The following is a 25,267-nucleotide window of genomic DNA, read 5'->3' on the forward strand; positions in this document are numbered from 1 at the left end:
TCTTACGCCACACCACGGCACCATTTCCACTGCAAATGAGCAGATAATTTTTCCTAATGCTGTCAGACTAGCTTTCTGTACTACTGTAGAGTTGCAGCACCATAGAGCAGGCTTTCGTGGCGTCGTTGGCAGGAATGTCTCCATCGACTTGCTTTGTGACGGCAAAAGGTTGGGAGACAGCCACGTGACTTCATGTTTCCCCCTGGGTACCGGCGATATCTGCTCCACACCACGGCACCAATTCAGCCGCAAATCAGCAGATAATCTTTTCCACGTCTATCGAGCTCTGTGACTACATAGGGGTGAGATTTCAGCAGTATTGAGCTCGTCATGGTGGCGCTGTGGGCAGGAATGCCGGGATCAGCATCCTTTCGATCAAGGATAGAACGTTAGAAAACAATCACGTGACTTTACGTAGCCGTCAAGACCAGCCACGTCTGTTCCACACCTCGGCGCCAATTCAATTGTAACATATCAGGCTTTGTGACTGTACTGTGGTAAGATTACAGGAGTGTCGAGCAAGCTTTGGTGGCGGCGTGGGTTGGAATGTCGGTCTTGCTGAGCAGGTGCACATTCTCGAATCCTTCACTATTTGGGGACGTCGACTGGGACAGCAGCACCCGCACACTTTACTGGAATGCGGTGTCCGGACTTTGAACCAAGTCATCACGGTATGATTGAGAAGTACACTCCTGTTTTGGTGAGGGGAGAGGAGAACTGAAACTGTTCCCAGAGGGGGATGGGTCGGGAAAGGGAACTCGCTGCAATCCCTGTATTCCTGGTGGAGGAGTCGATGGACTCGATGGTAACCTCGTCAGTCAAACTCTTGTGGGATGTTGTACCAAGGAACGCAGAACTTTGCCACAGGGATCTTGGACTTCTGCTTGTCGATCAGTGATGCCCCTGGGAATCCTGATTGCACCCATGCAGTCCAAGGGGAGAGACTGCGGTGTGTCGCCATGCCATCCACAAAGCCGCCTTGTGACCTAGGCATGGCATGCTGTGCATCCGTGTGCAATCCACAAAACCCTGGTGGTGTTTGCTGTACGTCGCAGTGCAGATCAACAAAGGCGTCTCGCTGGATCATGCACTGAGGTGATTCCTGCTCCTCCGTTGTTGTATATGCAGATGCATTTAATGCTCGACCGGAGACAAACATCCCCGCACATAAAAGTCAACCAAGAAACAAAATCTTTCGTCTTCTTCCATGGTCTCTCTCTCATCGACCAGGTCTTCAGACGAGATTTGCAATTCGAAAGGATGGATGCAAGTTCAAGTGACACGCCGGAGCCTGGCGCTCCTTGGCGGGCGCTCGACTCGCTTTCCGTTTCTGGCAACATAGCCTGCGCGCCGCAGCCTTTGTCACCACAACAGTCGAATCTTCAACCACCACCATCTCAGTCGCGTCTTGAACCACCCGCTCACTCCGATCAATTGCAGGAGGTACTGAATCTCGCGAAAGACGTTGCGACAGACAAACTGCATCTCACACCAGATGACGAACCTATCAAATTCACCATTTCCCAAGAGTCGTGGTTAGAGCTACAAGAAGACTCTAACTTTGAATTGTGCACAGAACGGTACCTCATCATCCTCGTTAATTCATCTGGCCGTACGCTGATCTTTTCAGGAAATCATTTCGAGTCTTCTTCGACAGTTCGTGCCGTCGTCTTACCATTATGCCTCCTCCGAGCCATATGCACCAGTCCTTTATTCGTCTCCTTACGGGACTCGCGTACCAGGCTAAATCTGACATGACACCTACTCTCGCACCTGAGATCTCGATCGACGCTGGTACAGCTATTAGTATCCACACAGGAGAGCACATGTCCTCGGAAAAAGAACCCGACTTAGTTGTGGAATGGACAAAGGATTTGTACGATATCGGAGATCACACGATTGTCGAAGTGGGCAATACCCAACCCCTGAATGATCTCCGATATCTCGCCCGGTTCTACATGAATGGTGATACTCATACCCAACGTGTTATCCTCATCGATATTACCGAAACACCAAGATATCAATCTCCAAAGTCTATCGATACCTCTCAGGAGTTTCGTAGAGACGAGAGAACAGGTGAAATTTGGTTCGGAAACGTCAAGGTAGTTGGGGAGACGAAAATTCTGTGGGAGGTGTGGGAAAGAGATACTTCTGGTGTTCCGCAGCCGATCTTTCAGGAGGTTTTCGCGTTCGGCGAGATGCCGTCAAGAAACCTTCCTTTCTTGACAATCCCCGGAGGAGGTGGTTATGGCGACGCGGCGACTTGGAGAGGGGTGAATACTTCTGTCACGCCACAGATGGTCAAGAACTTCTGGATGAAGGATTGGGCTCGTTCTACTTGCAAAGACGCTAGGAGACGGATGTTGCCGCTGCTAGGTAAGCAGAGACTGGAGGAAGCATGGGAAGAATTTCGCGCCAGGAATCTCAATGTCATCGAGCCGAGTTAGTCGAGTCTGATTCACTCTGCAGGCAGGTGGCTGTCATGGTGGTTGTCATGGTAGCCATAGCAGTGGCCAGGGAATGACCTGGCGCTTATACACATCTGACGCTGCCGAGCCAGAAAATGAAATCTTCCCCCCTATCCCCTTCTCTCTGTCTCTCTCTCTTTTTGTGTGGCTGTCTCTGTCTCTCACACATACACACACACTGGCGCATGAGTTGATGTGAACTATCAGATCATACTGTTCATCGCAGTGCAGTCAACAAAGGCGTCCTGTGACATCATGCACTGAGGTGACAAATTCCCCCTGCATCCGGACACGCCTCCGCATTGTCGCAAGTCAAAAGTCAAACAACAAACAGAATCTTTCGTCTTCTTCCGTCATCTTTCTTTCATCGATCATCCACCAAGCCTTCAGAAGAGATTATGTAACTCGCCTCAAAGGATGGATTCAAGCTCAAGTGACTGCCTGCGCGCTGCAGCCATCATCACCACAACTGTCGAATCTTCAACCACCACCAAGTCTTCAACCACCCACCTACGTACAGGAAGTGCTGAAACTCGCGGAAGACGTCGCGATAGGTAAACTTCGTCTGTCGCCGGAGGAGGAACCTATCGAATTCACCATTTCTCGAGAGTCGTGGTTGAAGCTGCAAGAAGACCCCAACTTTGACTTGTGCACAGAACGGTACGGTACCTTATCATCCCCGTTGATTCTTCTTCTTCTTCTTCTTCTTCTCTTCTGGCGGCGCGCTAATCTTTTCAGAAAATCATTTCATTCAACAGCTCGCGCCCACTTGTCACTATCATGTCTCCTCCCAACGCCAGATATGGTGCCGTTATTGAATTCTTTGCGAACTTCGCGAACGATACTCGATCAAACATGACATCTACTGTAAAGTCTAAGATATCGTCCAAGTGGAGCCGAGGTGTCGAAGAGTTTGTGGGAGAGTGCGATTTATCGCAAAAGCAACCAGACCTTATGTATCAAGTCGCACGAGAGTGACGATGACGGCAGACTCCACACTGTCGTCGAAGTGGGCGTATCGCAGTCTCTTAATAAGCTTCAAGCTCTGGTGCTGCTGTATATGAAAGGAAATCCAGACATTCAACGAGTCATACTGGTGAAAATAACCGAGACGCCAGTGTTCAGACGCCCGACCGAGTCATCTGCCGATATGTCAATAACACCAGCCCCTAAGGAGTTCCGGAGAGATGGGGCAAGGGGTATGACTTGGTTCGGTGACATCAAGGTGATAGGAGAGATCAAGCTGCTTTGGCAGGTATGGGAACGAGATGCCAATGGCAATGGTGATCCGTGTAAGACCTTCGAGGAGATATTAGCATACGGAGCGGCTCCATCCAGAAAGCTACCTATCCTCACGTTCTCTGAAGGAGGAACACATGGCAAGTCGAAGGCTTCTGTTGAACCGGAGATGATGCATGAATTCTGGAGTGTTTGTTGGGTTCGCGGGAGTTGGGAGGATACCCGTAGACGGGCGAAACTCTTGACTGTCTGAACTGGTGTGGTCTGGTCGGGGTTCAAAGCAAACAAGGCAGAGAGACACCATGAGATGGACGAGAACAATCCTGTAACCTGGGTTGTGTCACCCGTTTGAAGTCCGCCGCATTGATTTTCATGATGGCTATGGGAGAGCCTGACCTGGACCGAGCAACGGTGGTTGGAAGCGTCTCAAGCCACACTGCACTGAAGCCAGCGACTATTCGACTCTAGAGAAAAGACAGAATGAATCAATCCTGGCTCAGACGCTTCTTCGAATCTTCCCTCACTGCTCCCCTCCCTCCTTCCCCCCTTTCAAAGGGCACGCCAGATGGGCTTTCTGTACGGCTGTCGGCTCGGTAAACGACATCCTATACCTCAGCTCGGCAATCGGCTGACTGCTCTGTTCTGTAGGCTGTGACTTCTGGAAAGAACTGCGCTCAAATCCCCTCCTGCTTCACGTCCCTCTCCTACCTCCCTGGCTAGCTTTGTCCTCCTCTGGCCCTTGCCAGCAGTACAGGGTCCTATGGAGCGAGTTCTGACAACGCCAAAGGGTGGAAACCCAACGGAAAAATCAATGTCTATCTCGGATGTGTGAGCAAGAAGGTAGAGAAAGCGATGTGATGGCTCAAGCCACTCACATGCAAGAAGAAGAAGCTGACCAAGTCCACAGGGCGGCACTATTTCTATCGCCTGCTCCTCCTTTGTCTTTTTCGATTGTGGCTCCTCCGAGCCTCGGCGACCTCGACCTCGATCCCGTGAAGTCCTGGGCCCGAAGACGCATGGCCAACAACAACATCCATCAACTCATGCTGTCGAATCGGCTCAACTCGAGGAGGTGCTCTCCCCATGCCATGAGTAAGTTGAGCTTCAAACAGCCGTTGGCAAAGTCTGTGTTGTGTCCCAACCGGCTCCTCCGAGTTCAGCCCAAGGGAATCTGCCATACCGAGCGGAGACGTATATATGAAGATATTCTCGTGTTGGAGGTCGCGTGAGAGAAGGTCCCGAGTCATGAATCCAGTTCTTGAACGAGCAGACAGGCCTGCCATGAAGGACGATGATCTTGAGGAGCGAGACGACCTGGAGAGCAGCCCTGATGATGAACACGAGACAGAGCCGACGAGACAAAGCGGAGAGCAGACTCGCCTGGGATGGACGGACGACTGACGGACACAACAGAGATGTCTCTCTGACACTTGAAACACTTGGTCTGAACCAGATCACCAGCGGTCGACTTACTCATTTCAATAACCGGTTTGTCCGACAATGACTTTTTGATTCTGTTGTTGTCGTCATGGCAAACAAGGCTGACACACACACACACACTCGCTCGGGAGACCTGACAGAAAAGCCAGTGTCGGCTCGAGATCGAAAGAATCAATTCACTGTCTTTTCAGCCAGGTTTGACAAAGGGACGACGGACAAAACCAGTGGTTCGGCGATGGAAGCACGTCCCGCCCAGTTAGGTGAGCTGGGAAAGAGACAGAGAGAGAGAGCTACGAGGTAGGAGGTTCGTTGACAAACTGACGGCGTCCCTTGCGACGGCAGGTGTTCTGACTGCCGTCGTATTCTGGGATACCGGCTCATAAGCATGTAATTGTCCGTCTGTCTGTCTCACCGTCTGTGTACACAAGTTGCCACGTTCACCATTGTCCATATGCTGCATGTCTGCCGCATTGTGAGAAGCTTTTGCATCGCAATCGAGTCTCGACTCGCCGCCAGAAGCTCCATCACTTGCTTCGATAAAGTCACCTCAACAAAGAAACATATCGGTGGATACCCCTGCCTTTATTTGTTGGCCGCACCGGCAGTTCGAGTACGGGTTCGAATTGGGGACCGACCTGACTTAGGGCTCTCACCGCCGGCTCGGCTTGGAACGTAATCTTCATCAACCCTCCCAGTACCTGCGTTGTCTTTATTTTCACCTTCTTCGGAAGAGTCGCCATCGTTGCAGTCCAGGCCATCCAAGCTCTCCAGACGCGCGGTTTCGAGCTCTGCTGACTCGATTTTATCCCAGAGTTCATCAAGCGGAAACTGAACAGATACGCCATGGAGGGAGGACGGTACCAAGGACGGTGGTGCTATGTCGAACATAGAAATTTGAAGAGGAGGGCCAGAGACTCGCGTGCCAGTCTCAGTTCGCACTTCCTAGGTACCAAAGTCAGTGACAATATCACCAGGTGTAGTCGAGATGAGTAGTTCACTTGAGAATAGTGCTGAAGTCGGCTACTGGTGGTTATATCACCATTTTCGCGTTGCCAGACGTGCAAGGTGACTCTCTTGGAGTGATTATAGTCAAGAGAAATGCCAACAACCTTTTGGATCTGTAGCGAGGTTTCGAAAAGGTAGAATTGAGCTAGATTCTCGAGCTGTTTTGACTTCCGCGAATATGCCACCTCTAGAGTAAAACCGTAAGATAGTTTATCGACAGAGGAGAAGAAATCATCTGGTTCATGGGAATCCGAGTCTTGTTTGCCCTTCAAAGTGCTAGATCTACGGCTTGTAACGCTGAGCAAGAACCGCCTTTCTTCTGGTGTACCCTGGCATATCGTCCCGAGCTCTCTGAAGAGGATCGCAGCGAAAGAGCCACAGGTTATTTCGTGGGTAAGGGAAAGCATTCGATGAACAAAGGTTTGGGTCTTGGAGAAATAGTCGCACCTATTCGCATCAGCTACAGTCCAGCTGGTGGTGAGTGTTTGTACGTACCGCAATTTGCCGCCATTGACACTGTCTTCAAGAAGTCTTCGGAGGATACCCCACCCAGAAGGGGTTATTTGATATGTGTTCCACTCTGAACCGGGAACCCGTCCAAAAAGGCGTGCCTCTACGTCCTGAACAATGAACGACGCGGTGGGAGCATCGTCAGAAGGCGTGTGGGCGCTGTTGCTACATGCTTCTGAGGACAGAGTTTCCCCTGCTGCTCTGATGGGCTTGATACCTGCGGGAGCGACTTGTGAATGTGATGCGGCTGGTGCATTTGGTGCGGTTTGTGATGATGCGGCTTGTGATGATGCGGCCTGAGCCCCAGCATCGCCGCCGCGACGGTGAGGAAGGTTCTGCATTGCTGTCGGAGACGGCGACGCAATGAGGATGCCGCGACAGCAGTCAGACAAAGAGTGTCAAATCAAACTGATGATGGAAGTGATTGTTTTCCATGAAACCTCTTTCGTACTCTCGCTACACCTTCCGGATGAAGGGTTGGGCCGCACAGCCGGCTGACTTGCCCAGTCAGTCGCGCTCAGCACGTGCGGGCACTGCTGAGGAACACGACGACGACGACGTGACATGTCTTTGTCTGTCTTGCAACCTGGGTTTTCTTTGCTCCTTTGAACACTGCAACCTATTCACCCAGCACAAGCCTGCAGCTTCCATCTGAATTGGGATGGCGGGCTTTCTGGCGGGAGATGATGACGAGAAGAAGTGGCTGCAAGCCCTGTGAGGGACGCGTGATATCAGCCCGTCCGGTCTCATTGAGGATGCGACATCGAGTAACGGCCTGACTCTCCTGCTCACTGTTGACGGCTTCGTCTGATGGGAGACGGCGAGGATGGCCAACGGCGACTCCGGGATCTCGTGCCGACGGCCGTCCAAGCCCTCCTTCAGGGTAATTCGATCCCTGAAATTTGAGTCTCTACCGCCATGCCACACAGGCTGTTCTGATTGTTTGCACTGTTAGAAAACGACGCGCCGTTCCAGGACAATCTGCACAAGCTCCTTGCCGTTGCCTACGATGTGGACAACGAAATGGTCAAGTACCGTCTCGAATCCGAATCTCGATACAGGCAGGCCGACACAACGGGTGACCTGGTCAGCCGTGCTTCTGGCTCCCACCTGTCCCTAGATCGTGAGGCAGAGATAGGAGCTTCTCGATGCTGCTTCGATGATTTTTCCCATAATATTGTAATTTCCGCGGTGCAGGACCAACGAGACGAGGCGAATGCACCAGCCACCCAGACCAATCGACCTGCTGTTTGCTTCTTGTCGCTCGGGCGATGGTCCAAGTGAGTCGTGCCGCCCATCATCGCTTGCTGCTCTCCTCCAAACCTACTTTGGCCGCAATTCAGAATGCGGGCGGAACGAACTCTTGAAATTCGACAACGATTTAGATGGGTAAAAGCGACTTGCCATGGGCTTTGCGGGGTAGTTAGCACTGCTCCATTGTGCGAAATTCCTTTTATTCATGCCCAACCAGCCGCCTCTTTGTCTTTTAAACATCCCGGTTTGACTCTGGAGGTAGGAAGCCCTCGATCAATAGAAAGGCAAACGCACAATGCTCGTCAAAAGTTCCCCCTCTTCCAGTTGATTGTATAGCAAAGCAATAAACCCTGAAGCGCACGCCTGATTGAGTGAGTATCCACAACAAGAGTCGACTCGGTGACTGCGCAACCAAGGTCAAGAAGATGGAGGGGACGCGTGGGGACAAGAAGGAATTCATGCATGTCTGCCGAGAGTGATACTTGACTCCAGCTGTCAAAGAGTATGCAATCAGGCCAAGCAAGTTGGGAAATCGCGATTATGAGGATATCCAAAGGCCTCACTCCCCGCTCTCTCTCGTGTCCTGCCCGGAATCTACTACAGCTCGTATTTCTCTATCACTATCTACAGTCTCCCAAGCATCCGCCACATCTGACACGAGAAGCCTGAAAGCCATGACCATCACTTTAGACGCGTCGGACGTGTTAGGTGACTCCCGATGTTCCTTTCTGTAATTATTGTTGTTCAATGGTCAAAGTCTATTTGTATACCGGGATGATGGTTGGAAGCATCACACAGTTTGAAGCCAACTACGCGCTGCCTCCAGCAGGCAGAGCCGGAGTGAGATTTCCAAGATAGCCAGTCCTCTGGTTGGTTGCCCAAGGTACTTATTTCTTCCTCTTGTTGGGATCTACTTGGATTTCGCCATCGATCCTCAAGGTCGTCGTCCGGCTGGGTACCCAAGGCTATCCCCGAGAGCTACAGTACCTCTGTGGCCCGTCACGACGACGGGTCTGAGGATCTGATCTGCTGCTACCCCGGAAGATTCATGAGGTGGATTGAGTGAGGGTTGAAGGGGAGGTGCTCGAGCATACACAGGGTCAAATCCTTTCCGGCTCGATCCAGTAAACCATCAAAAGCAGGGGTTTCCCATGAGATCCTGTGATATCCCCGTCTCCCCATCAGTTAAATTGAGGCTGGAATACACATGTATCTGCAGGATACTCCAAGCACAACCGCAATTCTGCAGCCGTAGCCCATTGTCCGTCACTAGTCGATCCCTCCTGGAGAACCGAATTCCATTAGATGTCTCCGTGAGAATTGCCGCGTTCGCCAGCGCGGACAGCAACACCTCATAGCCTCTCAGCCGACCACTTGATTTTCTACCACAAGTCGCCTGCCACGTCTGGACCCTCCCAACGAGGAGACCTGCCAGATAGGCGCTTCGTATTCCCGTGATAGAGACACAACATCATTCAGCCTGAACTATGGAATAAACCGACCCGATCGAAAACCCGCCCCGGGTCAACCCGGCCCTTGTAAGAGCCTGCCTTTGTGACATAGGCGACAGGATCTCTTGATCAGGTGGTAGTGTCCCACCAATATCAATCACATGAACCACTCGACAGAAAAGAAAAAATAACCCTTGTGGCCTGTCCGAGCTGAGGTAAAACCAACCTTTCTGATAACGGCAGGTCTGCACAAGATTGAAATCAATCAGTATCGACAGCCCCGGCACCGCCGCCAGCCTCCTGACTTGAAATACTGGCAGCACTGGGAGGAAAGGGCGGGCGAAGGCTTTATTCGGATGTCGGGCATGTCCTTCTTGCTTTCCCCTCGTCGAGGACCTCGACGACGGCTCTCTTGGCGGAGTAGCATTGAGGTCGGAGCACTGACAGACATTGCCTGCCGTTGGCATATGAAAACGTTCCTTGGGAGAGCCTCTGATGGCGTGAAAGGAGGCAACACAAATAATTGACCATTCTTCATACGGAATTTCCGGATCGTCGGTAGGTATTTGTTCCATGTACTGAGACCATTACGGCAGACGAACAATCCACTTCGCCACGTCCAGCCAGATTCCAAAGTGGAAGTGAGATTGTACCGGTGACAGGTCACAGAAACCTTGGCTGAATCGTTTTATTGAGAAGTGTAACAGTTCCGAGACCGCAGAATGAAACAGATGGACGACCATGAGTGCTGCATCTCAACGAGCACGCTTTGACGACCGTTGCTGGATTGCTGGTACTTGATCTAATCCGCGTAATTATTGCGTGGGAGGCATGAGGCCATATTCCCCTTGCTTCGTTCTGGCGGAGGGAGTCCTGTCACTAGACCAATGGATCGACATGCATGTTGAGGGGGTGACATGCCTAACAACAACACTGATTGAGCCTCCTCTCCCTGCCACAGTCTTCCCTTTCTTGCACACCCAGACACGCTCACTATCCTCCGTCTATTCTGTCATGTTCAAAAGATTTTCCAGGTATCCTGACCTTCCTACTTCTGCCCTGTCATCACCAGAGCACTATCGGACACATTCTCTCTCTCCACCATTGACGATACGCGTCTCACAGTAGGCGACCACTACTAGTACCAGCATACCATCAGCGACGACCATCTGTGTTACAGCACGACAGGCATCTCGCCTTCGGCGCTATTGACGTCGAAGACCACCCCATCTGGGTGCGGGTTGTCATCATCGGACTCCTTGTGGCGGTTTGTGAGGCCCTTGGGCACCGCGGGGTTTCTTTTACATTGTAACAGAAAGTGATTGATTAGGTGGATGGATATGGCGTTCCCTTCCCGTGATATCTGGAGAGATGTTGAGGAAGAGGAAGAGACGTTGGAGAAGTCGTTGAGGATAGAGCGGAGATGGCAAGGATGGTGTCATGGACATGTGGACTATTGAGGTCATCGCCTTCTCGTTGTGACGGAGCTGGCTTCTTTCTCCGTCTCACAGCGCTATTGCAGTCGTAGTCGCAGTCGCAGTCGTTATCGCTGTCGCTGTGGCAGCTCAGTAGCGCCTGGAAGGATTGATGTTCCATACAGGCATCATTCATTGATCTTTACTTGCTCGTAGAGAAGGCGCCTGGAGGAAGAGAGCCGGAAGCCGGTTGGTTGGTGTTGACGTACCTCGTAAAGACAATGTGTTGCGGGAATATGGGAGTGGTGCGGCCTCCCCTCGCCAACAAACATCGGTCTTGGCGCGTGGTCCTGGCATGTCGCGCTAGTCTCGATACGTCACTGACGTCACCCATAGACTTGGATATCCAGATGCCACCTGGTGGTAAGTCACATATTCACATATTGTTCGCTCACAGGTCTCAAGCTTTCAATTCATCCAGTCAGTCCTTGCATTTGAGGCTCTCGGCCTCGGCATGTATGTGATACTTGTCTATGCGAACGGTGCAGACTAGCCGGAGACTGGGAACTGGACTCTGTTGTTGTTTTTGTCAAAGTCATTCTGGCTGGTGAGGCGAAGGGGGTAATGGGTCTTGGAATGGAGCACGGACGACGACGGCGACGACAACGACAACAATGTCACCTTTGGAGTCAGAGAAACAATCAACAAACAAACAAACAAACATGAACAAGGAAGGGGACACTGGACTGGACTGAACGATGCCCCTCTATGGCTGCGTACATGCACCTCTCATACATACCAACACTTGCGAGCAGCTCTGAGAGAGAGAGCTTTTGAGGATGTTGTCAAACACGGCCAATGTATGCAGGTCGAACCGCCTGTCACTCAGCCCGTGGATCACAATAGATGATGTGAAATAGAAAGGTTGGCTCAACGGGAGCTTCAGTGTTTTCTTGATTCATTGATCTGTTGACTAGGGATACAGTGCTGATGGAAACCATTCAGTGTCAATACGCCACCAGCCCTAAGAATACATCTCCATACACCAGTTCATGAACGAATCCCGCACCACAAAAAACCCGTAAACTCATTCAGCTGACCTCTCATTGCCTGCCGTGACAGTCCGTCAGATTGCTGCATCTCTCTCCAGTAGCGTGTCTCCCCATGACGCTCTCCGATTCTTCTCTCTGTCATGTCTGGCCCATGGAACAAGTTGGCTTCAGACTTCCAGGCCCGCGTCGCGCGTTTGTCGCACTGCTCCCTCAACTTCATCGTTGATCTTTTTGGCGACAGCATCCATGACACTTGTAGAGAACTTGTCTTTGTACCACGAGATGATGCAGTCCAACTTCACAAGGATGTCCCCAAAATCCATTCCCTCGCCATCTTGGATACGGTTCATTCGGTATTCGGAATCCTGAAAATAGTGCACCCAGAGTTCCATGGCACATCCCTGGATAGCAATGGAGAAGAACAGCGGGGATTGGCCATCTTCGCCGGGAACGAAACAGCCGGATTCGAGCGCCATGGTGATCATAATCTGATGATGGATGATATAGCTTCCGGACAGCATGTTCTCGTAGTGAGTCGTGGTCAGGGGCTTTCCTGTCGTCTCTCGCTGGGCCTCAACGGCGAGGAAAGGGTAACGCAGCTCAATCCTTCCATCTCGCGTGGGCGCAAAACAGATTTCCTTATCCTCATTGAGAAGATCAAGATAGAGCTCGGTTGCAACTTGTGGTAGGCCACGCTCGACCAGTCCCTTCAGTACATCCTCGACCCGGAAGCCAAGTAAAAGGGTCGGGCGGGGAGGCAAAGTAATATAAGTTGGGCTCGACGATGGGTGCGATGTGGACGAAACTGGCGGCACCATGTTGGACATACTCAGTGTAGGCGATGGCGGAGATCCTTCGAGGAACTGCGTCCGAGGGCCGGAGAGACCGGTCAACTTCTCCCCGCTCACCGTAAGGAGTCGGTGACCTGAATCCAACTTCCGCAGAGCCCAGGTGAATGGGGCGATCCATGCGTCATGGCTGCTCTTGTCCTGGGTATACCTGACCCTGAGTTTGTCTGCCAACTTTTCGGCAATCCTCCTGATTTTGCTGGCCCTCCGTTCGGATTGTCCCGATTCCCAGATGGCATTCAGTTGAGCTTGGACATTCGGAGGGGGCTGCCCACGGAGCAGAACGATTTGAGCAGACTTGAGTATGTGGCGGCGAGCATTCAAATATGGAGGATCGAAGGACGAGCCAGAGTGAAGGTCAGAGAGGGCGGAAGCTGGAGGAAGGCGAGGGTGCGGAGAGAACGTCTGCCGACTCAAGCTCTGAAGGTTCTCATAGGTGAGGGGCGCAGGCGGAGGTCTCGGTGGGCTCTCGTAGAGGAAGGGCGCAGGCGTAGCGGCAGCTGCTTCGCTCGAAGATGCTCCACCGGACGACATCGTGGTTTGATGGGATGGTGGCAAGGAGATGGTTGTTGATCGCGCAGGGATGTTGTGGCTGTTGCGTAACCATTGAGCAGGGAGAGGAAGATCAAGGGCACAGAAGTTTGAGACAACGTGGAGATCTGCCTCGGATGCGATAGAAATGGTGAAGGAGAGAGAGACCGACCACGCGGAGGAACTGAGTAATATGATATATGGATGATACCTGGATATTCAGAGCAATCCAGGTTGTGCGAAAGCTGAGAGAATGTGGATCTGAGAAGAAGAAGAAGAAGGTGAAGGAGAAGAAGGAGAAGAAGTGAAATGAAATGCCATGAGGGGTAAGTAAAGGAAAGTCAAAGCTTGAGCCCTCCAATCAGGAGGGTTTAGCCGCTGCCTTCACGTGACGCGTGAATTTGTGGGTCGTTTGCTTGGCGTTTGTAGAAACATCAAACAGCCACAACCAGGACATGCCAGATGTGACGGTGACGGGGTTTAATGCTTGTGTTTGTCTTCGGTCGTGTCGTCTTCTGGGCACTCGGTGCCTTGTTCATTCCCAAATATGTACCACCGATGGCGAACAGTCGTTGAAGGTGTGTCTGGTAGGGGTGTCCACGCCGGCTTTTGTGCTCTTGATTTACCAAGAGAGCTCACAGGTGGTAAACTATGGAGAAGAGGCGGATGTCATTCATCGGGAGCAGTCGGCGTCATTCCGGCTATCTCCCAGACGCCACAATGGCCGGTGACTTTGAACTGTCAACTTCGGACTCCTGGTATGCCCGGACAGCTAGCTGCAGCTATCAATGTTGGCGATTCGGACTTGCGTCCGGCTTGCGAAACAAACTTGGATATGAAAACTTCCGTCGTCGAGTCAGGCCTCGTTTGACATGTTCACCGCCCGCTGCAAATTTGCTAGCAAGATGTGCGTTCTCAGTCCGTACATCCAGGCGACAAGGTACGGCACGCTCGGCAGCGACACTAAGCCAGACATCGGACGATGGTGACATCCCTGTCTCCTGCGAAACCCAGAGCCTGACGGCAAGAGGGTCAGAGTGGGCCTTGTCGACCATGCCATCCATCAGTCGCATACGAGGAGCCGCATGCGGGCATGGAGATGACCCAGATGTGATGATGAGGGCGACGAACTCGAACGAGATGGCATCAACGTAGTCTCTACCACCACTACTCTGACGCCGTCTGCACACAACCTCCTTGTGCAACAAGCGTCTGCTCTAGGTGGGCCTACAAACAGCCACGACGCCTCCACAGCCATCAGGCCCGGCTCAAACATCTATCTCCCTTGCCAGGACCCGCATGAGCCTTTGAGTGAACTGGACCACAACTCCTGCTTTAACGAGCCTGACAGCCCCTTCACAAACGTCGTCAAGCTGGATGTCACACGTCCGTAAATTTATCCTTTGGTGGTTCCCAGGGCAAATCGGAAGGAACGGCCACTGCCCTGGAAATGTGCCCAGATCTCGAAGCACTCAGGAGGGTCAGTCGAGGATATCTGGGCTATGTCGGGCTAGGTCAGGCGGAGTCTCATTGTATTGATGGGTAGGTAGCGTTGGCGACATGGAACAACTCCGAAGCCTATGTTATATCCTTTTGGCAGACGCAGATGAGTGCCTCTGCCGCGAGCAGCGTGCCAAACACAGCCATGTCTTTTGAGTATTCTTATCCGCCCACAATGCGACGTTGATAACGACAACGACAACGACAACGCCGAGTCGGAATATGGATCGAAAGGAATACCGTAGATACTTGATCAAGTTTCTAGTCTTGGCTCCTGACAGGGGTCTCCAACCCAGCAGCACGGGTTCCATGTGTTACACGATTGGCCATTGCGCGGCCCTCTACCGTGCCATGAAAGAATCTTTTGGCCATCATCCTGACTGGACAGATGATGATGAAGCTTGCAACTGACTGCGTATGCTGCTTCTTCGCCTAAGCTTGCATGTACACATCTGGTTGAAAATCGCCTTATGCCGGTCCCGCCCGAGCGGGCTGAAGGCGTCCACGCCCGGCCTGCGGGATCCGGGAGATAACCCGTGTCCGTCCAAGTGCCGTTACAAGGAATGTATCTCGTCCGAAAGGCCTATCAATAGCTACGCAATGTTGCCGTCGTGCGCAGACAAGGAGATGTGCCTTGTCAGCTTGATCAATAAACAGTCTACGGAACTTCTCGCATGATGGTGAAGCAACATGCCGCCGATCTCAAATATGGCCATACACGCGGAGGTGAATGTGGCGTGAAGACGAAGTTGGGTGGAGGCAGGACGACGGGCCAGAGAGATTCCCAATCGTATGATCGTCGTCACTGTCACGACTTGATTGCACATCACAGCCATACCCTTCGCCATCCTCGTAGGGAGTGCACAAGAAGAGGACGCAGGTAGTAGAGATAGGTGCTTGTGTAGGGGGTGTTGGGAAGGAGCTTCGAGGGCACGTTGACTCATATTGAGGGTAGCTGAGATCTGTCTACACATTATCTCCTGCCTCCTCTCCCTACTATGGGACTGGATGGATTCAGGTCGTTCTATTATGCACAAATCCTAGCCATGGTCGGGACACTCTCATATACAGGCTGCTCAACATAAACATATCTCTTTGAAGGACCGACACCTTCTGATCAAACATGAAACCACGGATACGCCACGACAAGAGTATCATAATCTTTTCCTTTGAGGGAATCCATTAGACATCCCACTCAATGCCCCTGTAAGCCGGCCACAGGCACGGCTGCGAAGATGTCGCCTTTCTTTCTTTCCCTCCAGGCTCCAAGGTCGGCATCGACACCTGCGGAAAGGGTGTCTGCGACGTGCATTGTGTTAGCAACCCCGCCGGCACCAATTGAAGGACTCACGACTCACCCCAGTGCAAGAAATAGTCGAGCTTCGGGCTGATCAGCCCCGGGCATGATCAGGAGTAGGAGGACGACGCGGGACTGGGCGCCGGCCCGAATCGGCCATGTCGGCCATGCGCTGTTCCGTAAGCTCGGTGAGCTTGCGCATGAGGGCGGCGTTCTCTTCGAGAAGACGGTGTTTTTCCAGTTCGAGGGCGATGAATTGCTCCAAGCCTTCCCTCGGGCGGCGTGCGAATATGCTTTGGAGGCGGGCCTCGTATTCCCGCCGCACGAACCTGTGGGTAGAGTCGGGAGGGGTCGGGGGAGGGGAGGGAGACTGCGGCTGTGTTGCGCGAGGACGGTCCAGGCGCAGGAAGACACCCAGCAGGCCGGACAGGAGGGCGACCACAAGACCGAAAATCGCGACAGCAAAGTCCCTGACGACTCCCAACATGGTCGAAGTGGTAAGGACTCGAGACAAGACAGGCCAGATGCAATTGACAAATACTGAGACGAGTCTGGTGGATGGTAGATGTGATGGATGGTGACTGTGTTGATTGATCGAGGCGTTGAAGGTGTTTGTAGGCGGGTGTCAAGTGCCAAGCGCCTAACCAGGACTGGCGCCGCCTATTGCTTTGTCAGGCACTCACTCTTTGGATGTGAGTGCACAACGTAATGACAAAAAGAAGAGCTATCGGGATGGCCTGCTGAGGTCGTGGCCGCTGGGCATTCGGCCGCCATTTCTGTACCCGAGATGACTGTGAACCATTGTATTTCGCAGCAAGTTCATCACTGGTCCCAAAATAATATCGTGGAGTCTAGGCTTCCCCGTCTCGAGCCAGCAGAGTAATACAAGAGGATTGGACGACGTGGTCTTCGTGGTTTACGACCTGTTGTCAGGTCAGTACAGAATGCCCTGATATACAGTTAGTGCGGCGGCGCACCTGCGAGCCGATTGAAAAGATGAACTAAAAGGGGCTTGATAACCAGAAACCCGGACTTCACGTGGAGAATCGGTAAGGGGGTGATCGACAGAGTCACATCCACATCCATTATCTTCTTCGAGGACATGTATCGACATGAGAGTCAGACCGAGCTGGCGAAGTCGTCGACAAGGATCCTCGTTTGCGACGAGTGTAGAACTAGCAGCGGATCCGTGGAGAACAAGGTCAAGAGGTGGACGTGCGAGACCCCGGTCTCAATGGAGAGTGGATAGGGCTACCTGTAGCAGACCTTGATCACAATCTCGAACGAGATCCCGGTCCACCAGAACGCAGCGATCGGCACAGCATCGGGAGGTGGCTGGTAATTTGCCGCTCAGCAAGAGGGTGAGCAAGTTCAAGGTGATGGGCAGGTCGATGATCACGAATGAGGTGATGCTCAAGATGATCAGCCTCACCGTAGCACGGGTGTACCAGCATCCACATTTTCTTTTAGAGGCCCATCTCCTTGTATACCTTGTTCCACAGCCATATCAGTAAGGTCACGGCGGGAAGGTGACCTGGGCCAGCAACAAGTCCAACTTGGGCATCAAGGTGTCGTACCACAGCCTGGCGTAGTCGTCCACGGTTTGAGGGTGACAACGAGCTCCACCCGGAGGCCGAGGCACTAGACCCGGTCTCGACCGTCGGCTCCTTGATTAACACGCTCGATCTTCAACGCCGTCAACACAATAGACCAGCGGTTTTCGCAAGTGAACAGTGGTTCCCGAGCCATTCAGCAACTGGATAGGTGCAGAGATTCTCGAGGTGGGCTGGTTGATGAACAAGTTTTAGGCGGACCACGAGAACGCGAGTTTCGAGTAGTACAAGTACCCCGACACGACAGTGGAGTCGTTACTGGAGATGCACCAGATCACCAGTATCACAGTGAAACCGTACTAACTCCGACAACGTGCAGTTGACCACGGTCCTCAACCCCTTGATGCACCCGGGGAGGTAGGACACGGCGAGCAGCTCGACTCCACGAGTGAGGATGTGTCCCAGTAGAGTAATCATCCTCGAGAGGCACATGCAGCAGACGCAGAGGTTGGCAGTCTCGATCAAGCAGATGCAGTCGGACCAGATCGAGCGGACGAAGAAGAGCCAGGTCCCCGTGGTCGATAGTCTTAGCAAATCTGGATAGCGGGACTAAGCGGTGGTCGCGGCCGCGTTAGGGGGTTCTGCGAATAGATGACGATGGATATGGAGAAGGCCAGAAGGGCTGATTATAGCCTTGCCCGAGGTCATGGAGGAGGATTTTCTACCGCGCCGGCAGGGATGAGGGATCGAGCATGAAGGAGCAGGTGTGCTGAGGTCGGATCCGAGAGAAAAGGAAATCAGAAATGATGGTTGACTTCTCAAGTATGAATACGGGTCCGTTTTTTGGCAAGTGCCACACTAGGATCATTGAAGTTCCCCTCTGAAGGCAAGATCAAGGAACTATTAGTGGCTTTACGGCGAGGGTAGACATCTGCAGATCCCCATAGTAACCTTTTTGGCTTGCGAGACGTAAACCGGCGGAGTCTGTGAATGGAGGGTGACATCTGCTTTTGCAAGAAGATAGAGCACACGGACACACATATCAAAGAAAATAACATCATCGGTAGAAATGGCAAAAACTTATCACAAAGCAGGTCAACCAACCTGGTTTGTGATAAGCGAAACTCGCCCTTGCGGGTTGGTTTTTCTCGGCCGGCCGGTTATACTACGAATTCGCTACTTTATAGGTTGATGTCGGTGGGATTCGAACCCCAGGTCCTGCTGCCGACTAACCCCGGTGGTAGTCTTGACCTGACAGGACCGGGAGTCGACGTGATTCGCCCTCGCCGTATCGAGGGGGTCTTGGTGTGGGAGAAATTCGCGAGAGATAAAAATATAAGTCTGTAATTTGATGTGGGGCCTTTTGTGCCAGGAATAGGTACATAGGTAGCGCAGCAGATGCCTGGCCTGTGGCCACGTACATATAATCATTCACTGCCATCCCATTTACTGCAGACTCTCGACAACTCTCCAAAAGGCCTCTTGGGTACTACGATGCGTCTCATTCTACGCAACCCTAGGTGAACTTGATCCATTTATACCGTCCCTTGACACGAGACGGCCAGAGGAAACTAACGAGGGGTGTTTGAAGTTGAAAACATTCACACATCCCAGAATCTGTTGCTGATCGCGGTCGAAACATCCTCTTTTCCCATTACAACAAGATCTCCAGCCGCAGCCAGAGGATGACGGACACAACCAGTCCCAAGTATGCGAGTTTCGAGTCATCTTCGCTGTGTGTTACAACTGCACTCAAACGGGCTACGGGAGCAATACCAGTCAGTCTATCTTCAAGCCTTCCGGAGTCTTGGTCACCATTGCCGACGCCCTTTCTGAACCTTCCAACTCGGACCTGGCAGATTAGTATACATACGGCAACGGGTCCCATGACCTTCCACTGAATAATGCCTCTCCACGAGCCCTGCTTAGAGATCCTCCCATACTTTCAAGCCAAAGTGGTGAAGAATTTGCTCGTCCAGCCGAGAAAGAGGACATCTCTATTGATTGCCCGCTGCTGCCACCGATCTCGAGGTTTGGGGCAAAAGGCCCAAACCGGGGGTTTGGCGAGGCAGGACGTGCACAATGAGAAATGCTCTGGAAGCTACTTCTCCCGCCTCTAATAACTGCTCTCGACGAAATAGAGGAAAGGGAACTCTTGAGGTCCATGGATGTAGATGTATCCATCTGGCTCGGATGGCTCTAGTCGACGGAAGGGCCACGATCAAGTCGGAGGATGAAATGGTAGGGCCGATACAACCGAATAATTGCGGCACTGTTTAGAGGAAGTCAGGTAGGTCATGCTCGACCATTCTGGGTAGATATAATGAAGGAATGGAGAGTGAAGCTTCCAGACAAAGGAGTGTGGCAGTCGTGGACAGAGAGCGACGTGTTCAGGGTGAAGAGCGAAAACCTGGTGGAGGGGTGCGACCTGGACCTGGACGTGGGAGTGGTTTCTTCATCGCCACGACGAAATCCGACATCGTTCCGTTCCATTTTCCACGAGAAAGCAGGAACTCTTGGTGCCACCGACCAACTATCGCTCCCTCACGCACTCACTCACTCAGTATCCGACACCAGCATCTGTCCGCCTCGTCACCCGAGCCGCCCACCGACCGCTTCGACGGCGGCGGCAGCGTTGGCTTCGAGACTCTCATTGTCGGTTGGCATAGTTGGCTGGTCTTGAACACGTACGTGCGCGGCGGTCGCCATGTTGACCTCGCCCATGTTTCTGTCTCCACACCTGCAGGATATCGTGCAGCTCATCCTCGTTGATGATCATCCATGTGAATTCCAGGTACCTGAGGATCCACGACCTGTGTTCGTGACCACGAACATGAGCTCTCCCGGCCGGCAATCCAGATTGTGGCCTTAGCTTTCCTGTAGCAGCCTGCTTTGCAGCCGGAGGAGGCTGGATTGACTGCTGCCTGCCTTGGAGGCAAGCTGCAGAAGAGTGCTCTCCTCGACCGCCGGCCTCTTCTTGTGGGAGCAGGTAGTTGGGCACACTCCATCAGGGCGATGGAAGTGCCGTGTCCACCCAAGGAGCTGCATGTCACGAATATAAGCAGCGAAACAAAAAGTTGGTGGTGTTCGAGTCAGGACAGTTCAGGACTTTTTGTGTTTGATCCACAGCATCGACATCAACTTATCTAGCCCATCGACCAGCTCGCGACAGGTGGCTCGAGATGGCCCTCCGAATGAAACGAAGAGGTTTCTCACGGTGATCAAAGGGCGCTATCATTCTGAGGGTGGCTTTACCCGCACCTGCACACCGCTCGAGTAGATGTGTGCAGATCGATGACGATTCGGGTGTCTTCTCGCCGTGAAGATGGGGGAAATCCGGTGGCTGGACGACCCTTTTCGTCACATTCAAGCAGATGGGTCAGATCGGTCTGCTGGAAGGCGGCCAGGAGGCGAATGTCGTGGCGAAAGTCCAAAGCGATGCGCTCCGATCTTGTCCCGTGACACCCTCGGCTCAGTTAGCGAAATTGACAATGTCTATTCCGCACAATACCTCGCCAAATAAATGTTTTGATTGACAGTCCACCATCTGTCTATTCACATCTCAATTCACTCCCCGATCTACCCCCTATCAATGTAAGTCACTAGTATAAGTAGCTACTCGTCTTCGAAATGTTATAAATACCGACCCCCCACTCCTTGATCTGCCCCAACGAGTCTGGGCCACTCGAACAAGCAGACAAGGCTGAGGTTCCAGGAGGTGCTCTCAACGGTGAGTTGTCAAATCGTGGACAGACAAGACGACACAGTATACAAGTCTAACCTTTTGCCAGAGTCATTCCCTTATTTATTCCGTACTCTAATAGCCTCCTTTCACTCGGAATACCGAAGTAAAAACCCCTCCCTGAGGAGTACTTATATATATATATATCGCCAGACGCAACAGCCCAGACATCTTCAAGAACCCTCTGCAGTATTCACCATGTCGAATACTGCATACTCTGCTGCTGCTTCTGACGCGGCATGCTCGATGAATCTCGCTCTTCGCCAACTCCGTGATATAAGGGCTGCTGCAGCTAGACAGCGCAAAGAAAGCTCGGAAGAGTATAGACTCAAAGACCAGTCTTTAGAGAAGGTCCGTCGAGAGCTAAGGAAACACTGCGAACTGAAGCTAGAGCTATGCCGCTCTAAGAAGCAAGATTTGGATAGAGAACGAGACGCGATTGAGAACGACCGATCTCCTACCCCAGAATAACTCAAATATCTGGGTACAATACCTCAGGAGCCACATCAGGAGATTTCTGTTCTTCAGGAACAGTCAGATCGCCTGATTGGAATCGCCCTACTTGCCAACTGTCAAAATCTTGCAGAAAGCTGGTTACATCTCGCCATTGTATACGGAATGGCTCTGGCTCCCATCACATCAAGTATGGATGTCACAAACAGAGCAGAAGAGCACGTGAGTAGCGGGGGAGTTTGACTTCATCCGCGCCTGGAACAGCACGACAATTGACGGAGAGCCACTCCCAACACCCCTGGAGGTCATTTCCTTCGGGAAGGAATTGGCGGTACGATTCGAAAACGCAGCCCACATTGAGCAAGGTGCAGGGTGGAAAGCTAAGCTTCCTAAGGGTGTGGAGGTGAAAGCTAAGAAATACAAGTCGCCACTGCACACAATCTTCAAAGTGTCCAAGGTTTCCCTGGCCCCGGCGCCCCGTGTGGTCGCGGCAGTTGCAACCGCCTTTCCAGAGGACAACTTTCGCTTGTTTCAGCGCACAGTGGGTTTGACACGCGTGGACGAATTCTACATCGCCTTTTACCGGGCTCCCAAGAAGCATCCTCCTACGCCACCGTAGCTCAGGAGGAAGCGTGGAGTAAAAGGACTACTCAGACCACCCCAAGCAGTTTTAGGCTTGTCAAGCACACACGAGAGAAGCATACTTCTCGCACCCGAGGAGCATCACTCTCTCGAGCTTTGAATCCTGTCATTACTGTACGTAAAGGATACTTGTTACCACGGAATCCTATCTCTCGCTGAGTACTGCCTATCTTCAGCAAGGCATTCTTGACAGGGGATCTCCGGACAAGATGAACAACCATGACCACACGGAGGCCGTGAAGACGTTGACCAGAACAATTTTCGTCAGCTCTTGATATCAACTATTATATACCAGAACGACAACCGACACATTGTGGAACCGCAGAGATTTCATAGAAAACAATAAGTTCAATCACTTTGATTCCACAGGTTATGAGCCCGGAGGTGCTCGAATCACTATTCGATCTAGCGGCAATTCAGATCGTACCAGATACATCACAGAATCACAGCTCGTCATGTCTGAACGTAGTGGTCCTGGACCAAGAAGCCTTGAAGGGCCGTGGACGTCTAGGCGACCTGGACGAAAGAGCATTGGAATTCCAGGGTGACAATTTAGCACGACCATCAAATGAATACCCCTATCTCTCCTGTTTAATAGCAAGCATCCAAGCGTGCCAAAATCGCAAGCGGTCAAGCCTCTCTGCTGCCGCTACTATCAGGGTACTTCGGAACGCCCTGCATGGGTCTCGTGGCTGCTGCTGGTGGGGATATTGGTGGAACTGGGAGTGGGACTATGTATCCTTTCGGGAATTCTTCAATAAACAGGGACTGAGGATGAAATAAACCACAATGCGAGCCTCCTTCATCGGTGAGGTCGCTCGACTTTGATTTGTCCCATGCAGCGGCAGCGGTCCCGTGACATGCTCCGTTGGCGGAAACCGAGCAACTTGGGACTTTGCAAATCTATCATCCAGAAGGCCCATGTTTGTTGTCGTTGCCGTTGTCGTCGTCGTTTTCGTTGGTCTTGTTATCCCTGTTGTTGTTGTTCTCGTTACTAGCCCACAGGCAGCGTCCTGGCTATCGTTCCCACTTTCGCTATGGATGAAGATGAAGGACTACCTGACTAGCCATGCCGCAGGTGAATACTACCCATGGAACAAGAGCCGACACGTGCTCATTTGTGCAGGCAGGTAGTGCTCTGCACACCTTGGCGGTATCCCAGTGTGGCAAACCTATTCGGCAGCTTGTCGTTGGCAACAGCCGCAACGTGGAAGGCGAAGACTGCTTTCCCTTGTTGGCGACATGGTAAAGGCGTCTGTCTCTTCCATACAATGGAGGTCTATGGGTGTCAGGTCAGCCTAAAGCCTAGCTGGGAAACTTCAGGTACTCCGGCGGATGGACGAACGGACGTTGAGCGTCTTCGGCCGCAGCGATATCCGGACGAAACCCGAGTTCGTGGCCAGGAGGAGTCTAAAACTATTGAGTAATTCATTGACAAGGCAGGCCATCAAAACCAGGCTGCATCTGATCTTGACCATGTCTCATCTGTCGCACTTCGAGCAGTCGTCTCTTTATCACGACCATACTGCTTCTTCACGATCAACCCCCAATACACCTGGCCTGATTGACCCAGGTCTGCGTATCTCACTTTTCGTGGGCTTCTTCAAGTACACGCGCTCTAGGAGATCGTGTTCGTACACATAATGAAGCGTACAATGCGTCACGGCTGAGGAGAGATGACGTCGTACCTGACCATCCACGCATACACACTTGCACCGTAGTCGGTCACTCGATCCCAACGGCGAAGATAGACGTGCACAAGGCTGAAGGAGCCCCGAACTGTGGCATGCTACTGTCGGAGGCTGGATCTTCTGTCTGTTGCTAGCGGGTGCCAGATAGCGTGATCCCGTTTCACTTCCAAGCTCCAAATACCTCAGCTACACCGACCAACACCGGACGACCACATTGGAAAGGAAGACGGATGAACTCTCCTCTCCTTTATCAATGGATACAACGAATTCTCACCGGCTGCGACAGTTCATGTGCGCGCGACTCACCCCTCGCTCCTCCTCCCTTGGAATGCACCTTGTTTCCGCTGCGCATGGCGAAAGTCTTCGGTATTGCTACTTGGGGTGAGAGGTATCTCCGACGGGGCATAGCAAAAGGGTCAATCCCTTGTGACATTAGGAGCCTTCTCTGCACCATGAGCATCAAACAAAGTCGACCTTTCTGGCTTCCATCGGATTAAATTCAGACGGAAACCAGCCTCAATGTCCAGTAAATACTGTCCAGATCTTGAGGAGACCATGTACAAGCCTTTCGCCAATAGCTGAGGTATCACCTGCCTTAGAGCCATTGAAAGAACCAACATCATCTGGAAGTGAGTCCAGACAAGACACCAACCGAGATCAGAAAAGTGACCTAACCTATACCGCCACCACCGGCTTAAGATGAGACGCAGGCCGTTATCAATTCGCGGTCACGGGACTAGCCTACTTGCGTCGTTCCTGAACCTCGAGTGAAGATGAGAAGAATGTCAGGTGGGATAATCAGTCCATGGGATCAAGCTGTAAAATGTGCACGCTCTGGTACCGTCGTCGGAGTTGGATGGAATTGACTTGCAGATGCGAGGAACAGGTGAGAGTTTGAGTCGGTCTGATTGCACAACTTGATGTCTGGATGGTGGACACGTCGGCGGCATGAGGGGAGCATTAACTTCGTCCGCGGGAGTCCTGTACCTATCAATTAATCACAAATCCATTTAGTTCTCAGGGGTAGCCAGCAGCTTTGTGGATGTTCAGTGAAACAACCAAGTTTGGGGCCCGAGATAGCCAGAGTAAAGCCAGATTTATTGCTGTCAAAACGTCCATGGCGACGTCCATGGCAGCCCTGCCTTGGGTTCTGGGGTTTCGTCAGGCCAGGATCTC

General features: G+C 52.2%; 5 protein-coding genes across 5 annotated transcripts; 2 read left to right on the forward strand and 3 right to left on the reverse strand.

Moving 5' to 3' along the window:
- Positions 1–1,260: 1,260 nt before the first annotated feature.
- AYL99_09754 (hypothetical protein) lies at positions 1,261–2,447 on the forward strand (the record flags this gene model as incomplete). Its single annotated transcript, XM_018841261.1, has 2 exons — positions 1,261–1,580; positions 1,631–2,447. 2 exons carry the CDS (start codon positions 1,261–1,263, stop codon positions 2,445–2,447), a joined length of 1,137 nt encoding a protein of 378 aa, XP_018688970.1.
- Positions 2,448–5,729: 3,282 nt separating this feature from the next.
- AYL99_09755 (hypothetical protein) lies at positions 5,730–7,003 on the reverse strand (the record flags this gene model as incomplete). Its single annotated transcript, XM_018841262.1, has 3 exons — positions 5,730–6,089; positions 6,146–6,599; positions 6,648–7,003. The coding sequence occupies 3 exons, from the start codon at positions 7,001–7,003 to the stop codon at positions 5,730–5,732; spliced, it is 1,170 nt and encodes a 389-aa protein (XP_018688971.1).
- Positions 7,004–12,001: 4,998 nt separating this feature from the next.
- AYL99_09756 (hypothetical protein) lies at positions 12,002–13,216 on the reverse strand (the record flags this gene model as incomplete). Its single annotated transcript, XM_018841263.1, has 1 exon — positions 12,002–13,216. The coding sequence occupies one exon, from the start codon at positions 13,214–13,216 to the stop codon at positions 12,002–12,004; it is 1,215 nt and encodes a 404-aa protein (XP_018688972.1).
- Positions 13,217–16,104: 2,888 nt separating this feature from the next.
- On the reverse strand, positions 16,105–16,497 carry AYL99_09757 (hypothetical protein; the record flags this gene model as incomplete). Its single annotated transcript, XM_018841264.1, has 1 exon — positions 16,105–16,497. One exon carries the CDS (start codon positions 16,495–16,497, stop codon positions 16,105–16,107), a length of 393 nt encoding a protein of 130 aa, XP_018688973.1.
- A 5,426-nt stretch (positions 16,498–21,923) lies between these two features.
- AYL99_09758 (hypothetical protein) lies at positions 21,924–22,377 on the forward strand (the record flags this gene model as incomplete). The annotated part of the gene is made up of 2 exons (XM_018841265.1): positions 21,924–21,948; positions 21,989–22,377. The coding sequence occupies 2 exons, from the start codon at positions 21,924–21,926 to the stop codon at positions 22,375–22,377; spliced, it is 414 nt and encodes a 137-aa protein (XP_018688974.1).
- Between the last annotated feature and the right edge of the window lie 2,890 nt (positions 22,378–25,267).

Source organism: Fonsecaea erecta (assembly GCF_001651985.1).
Source record: "Fonsecaea erecta strain CBS 125763 chromosome Unknown Scaff10, whole genome shotgun sequence".
In the NCBI taxonomy this organism is placed as follows: Eukaryota; Fungi; Ascomycota; class Eurotiomycetes; order Chaetothyriales; family Herpotrichiellaceae; genus Fonsecaea; species Fonsecaea erecta.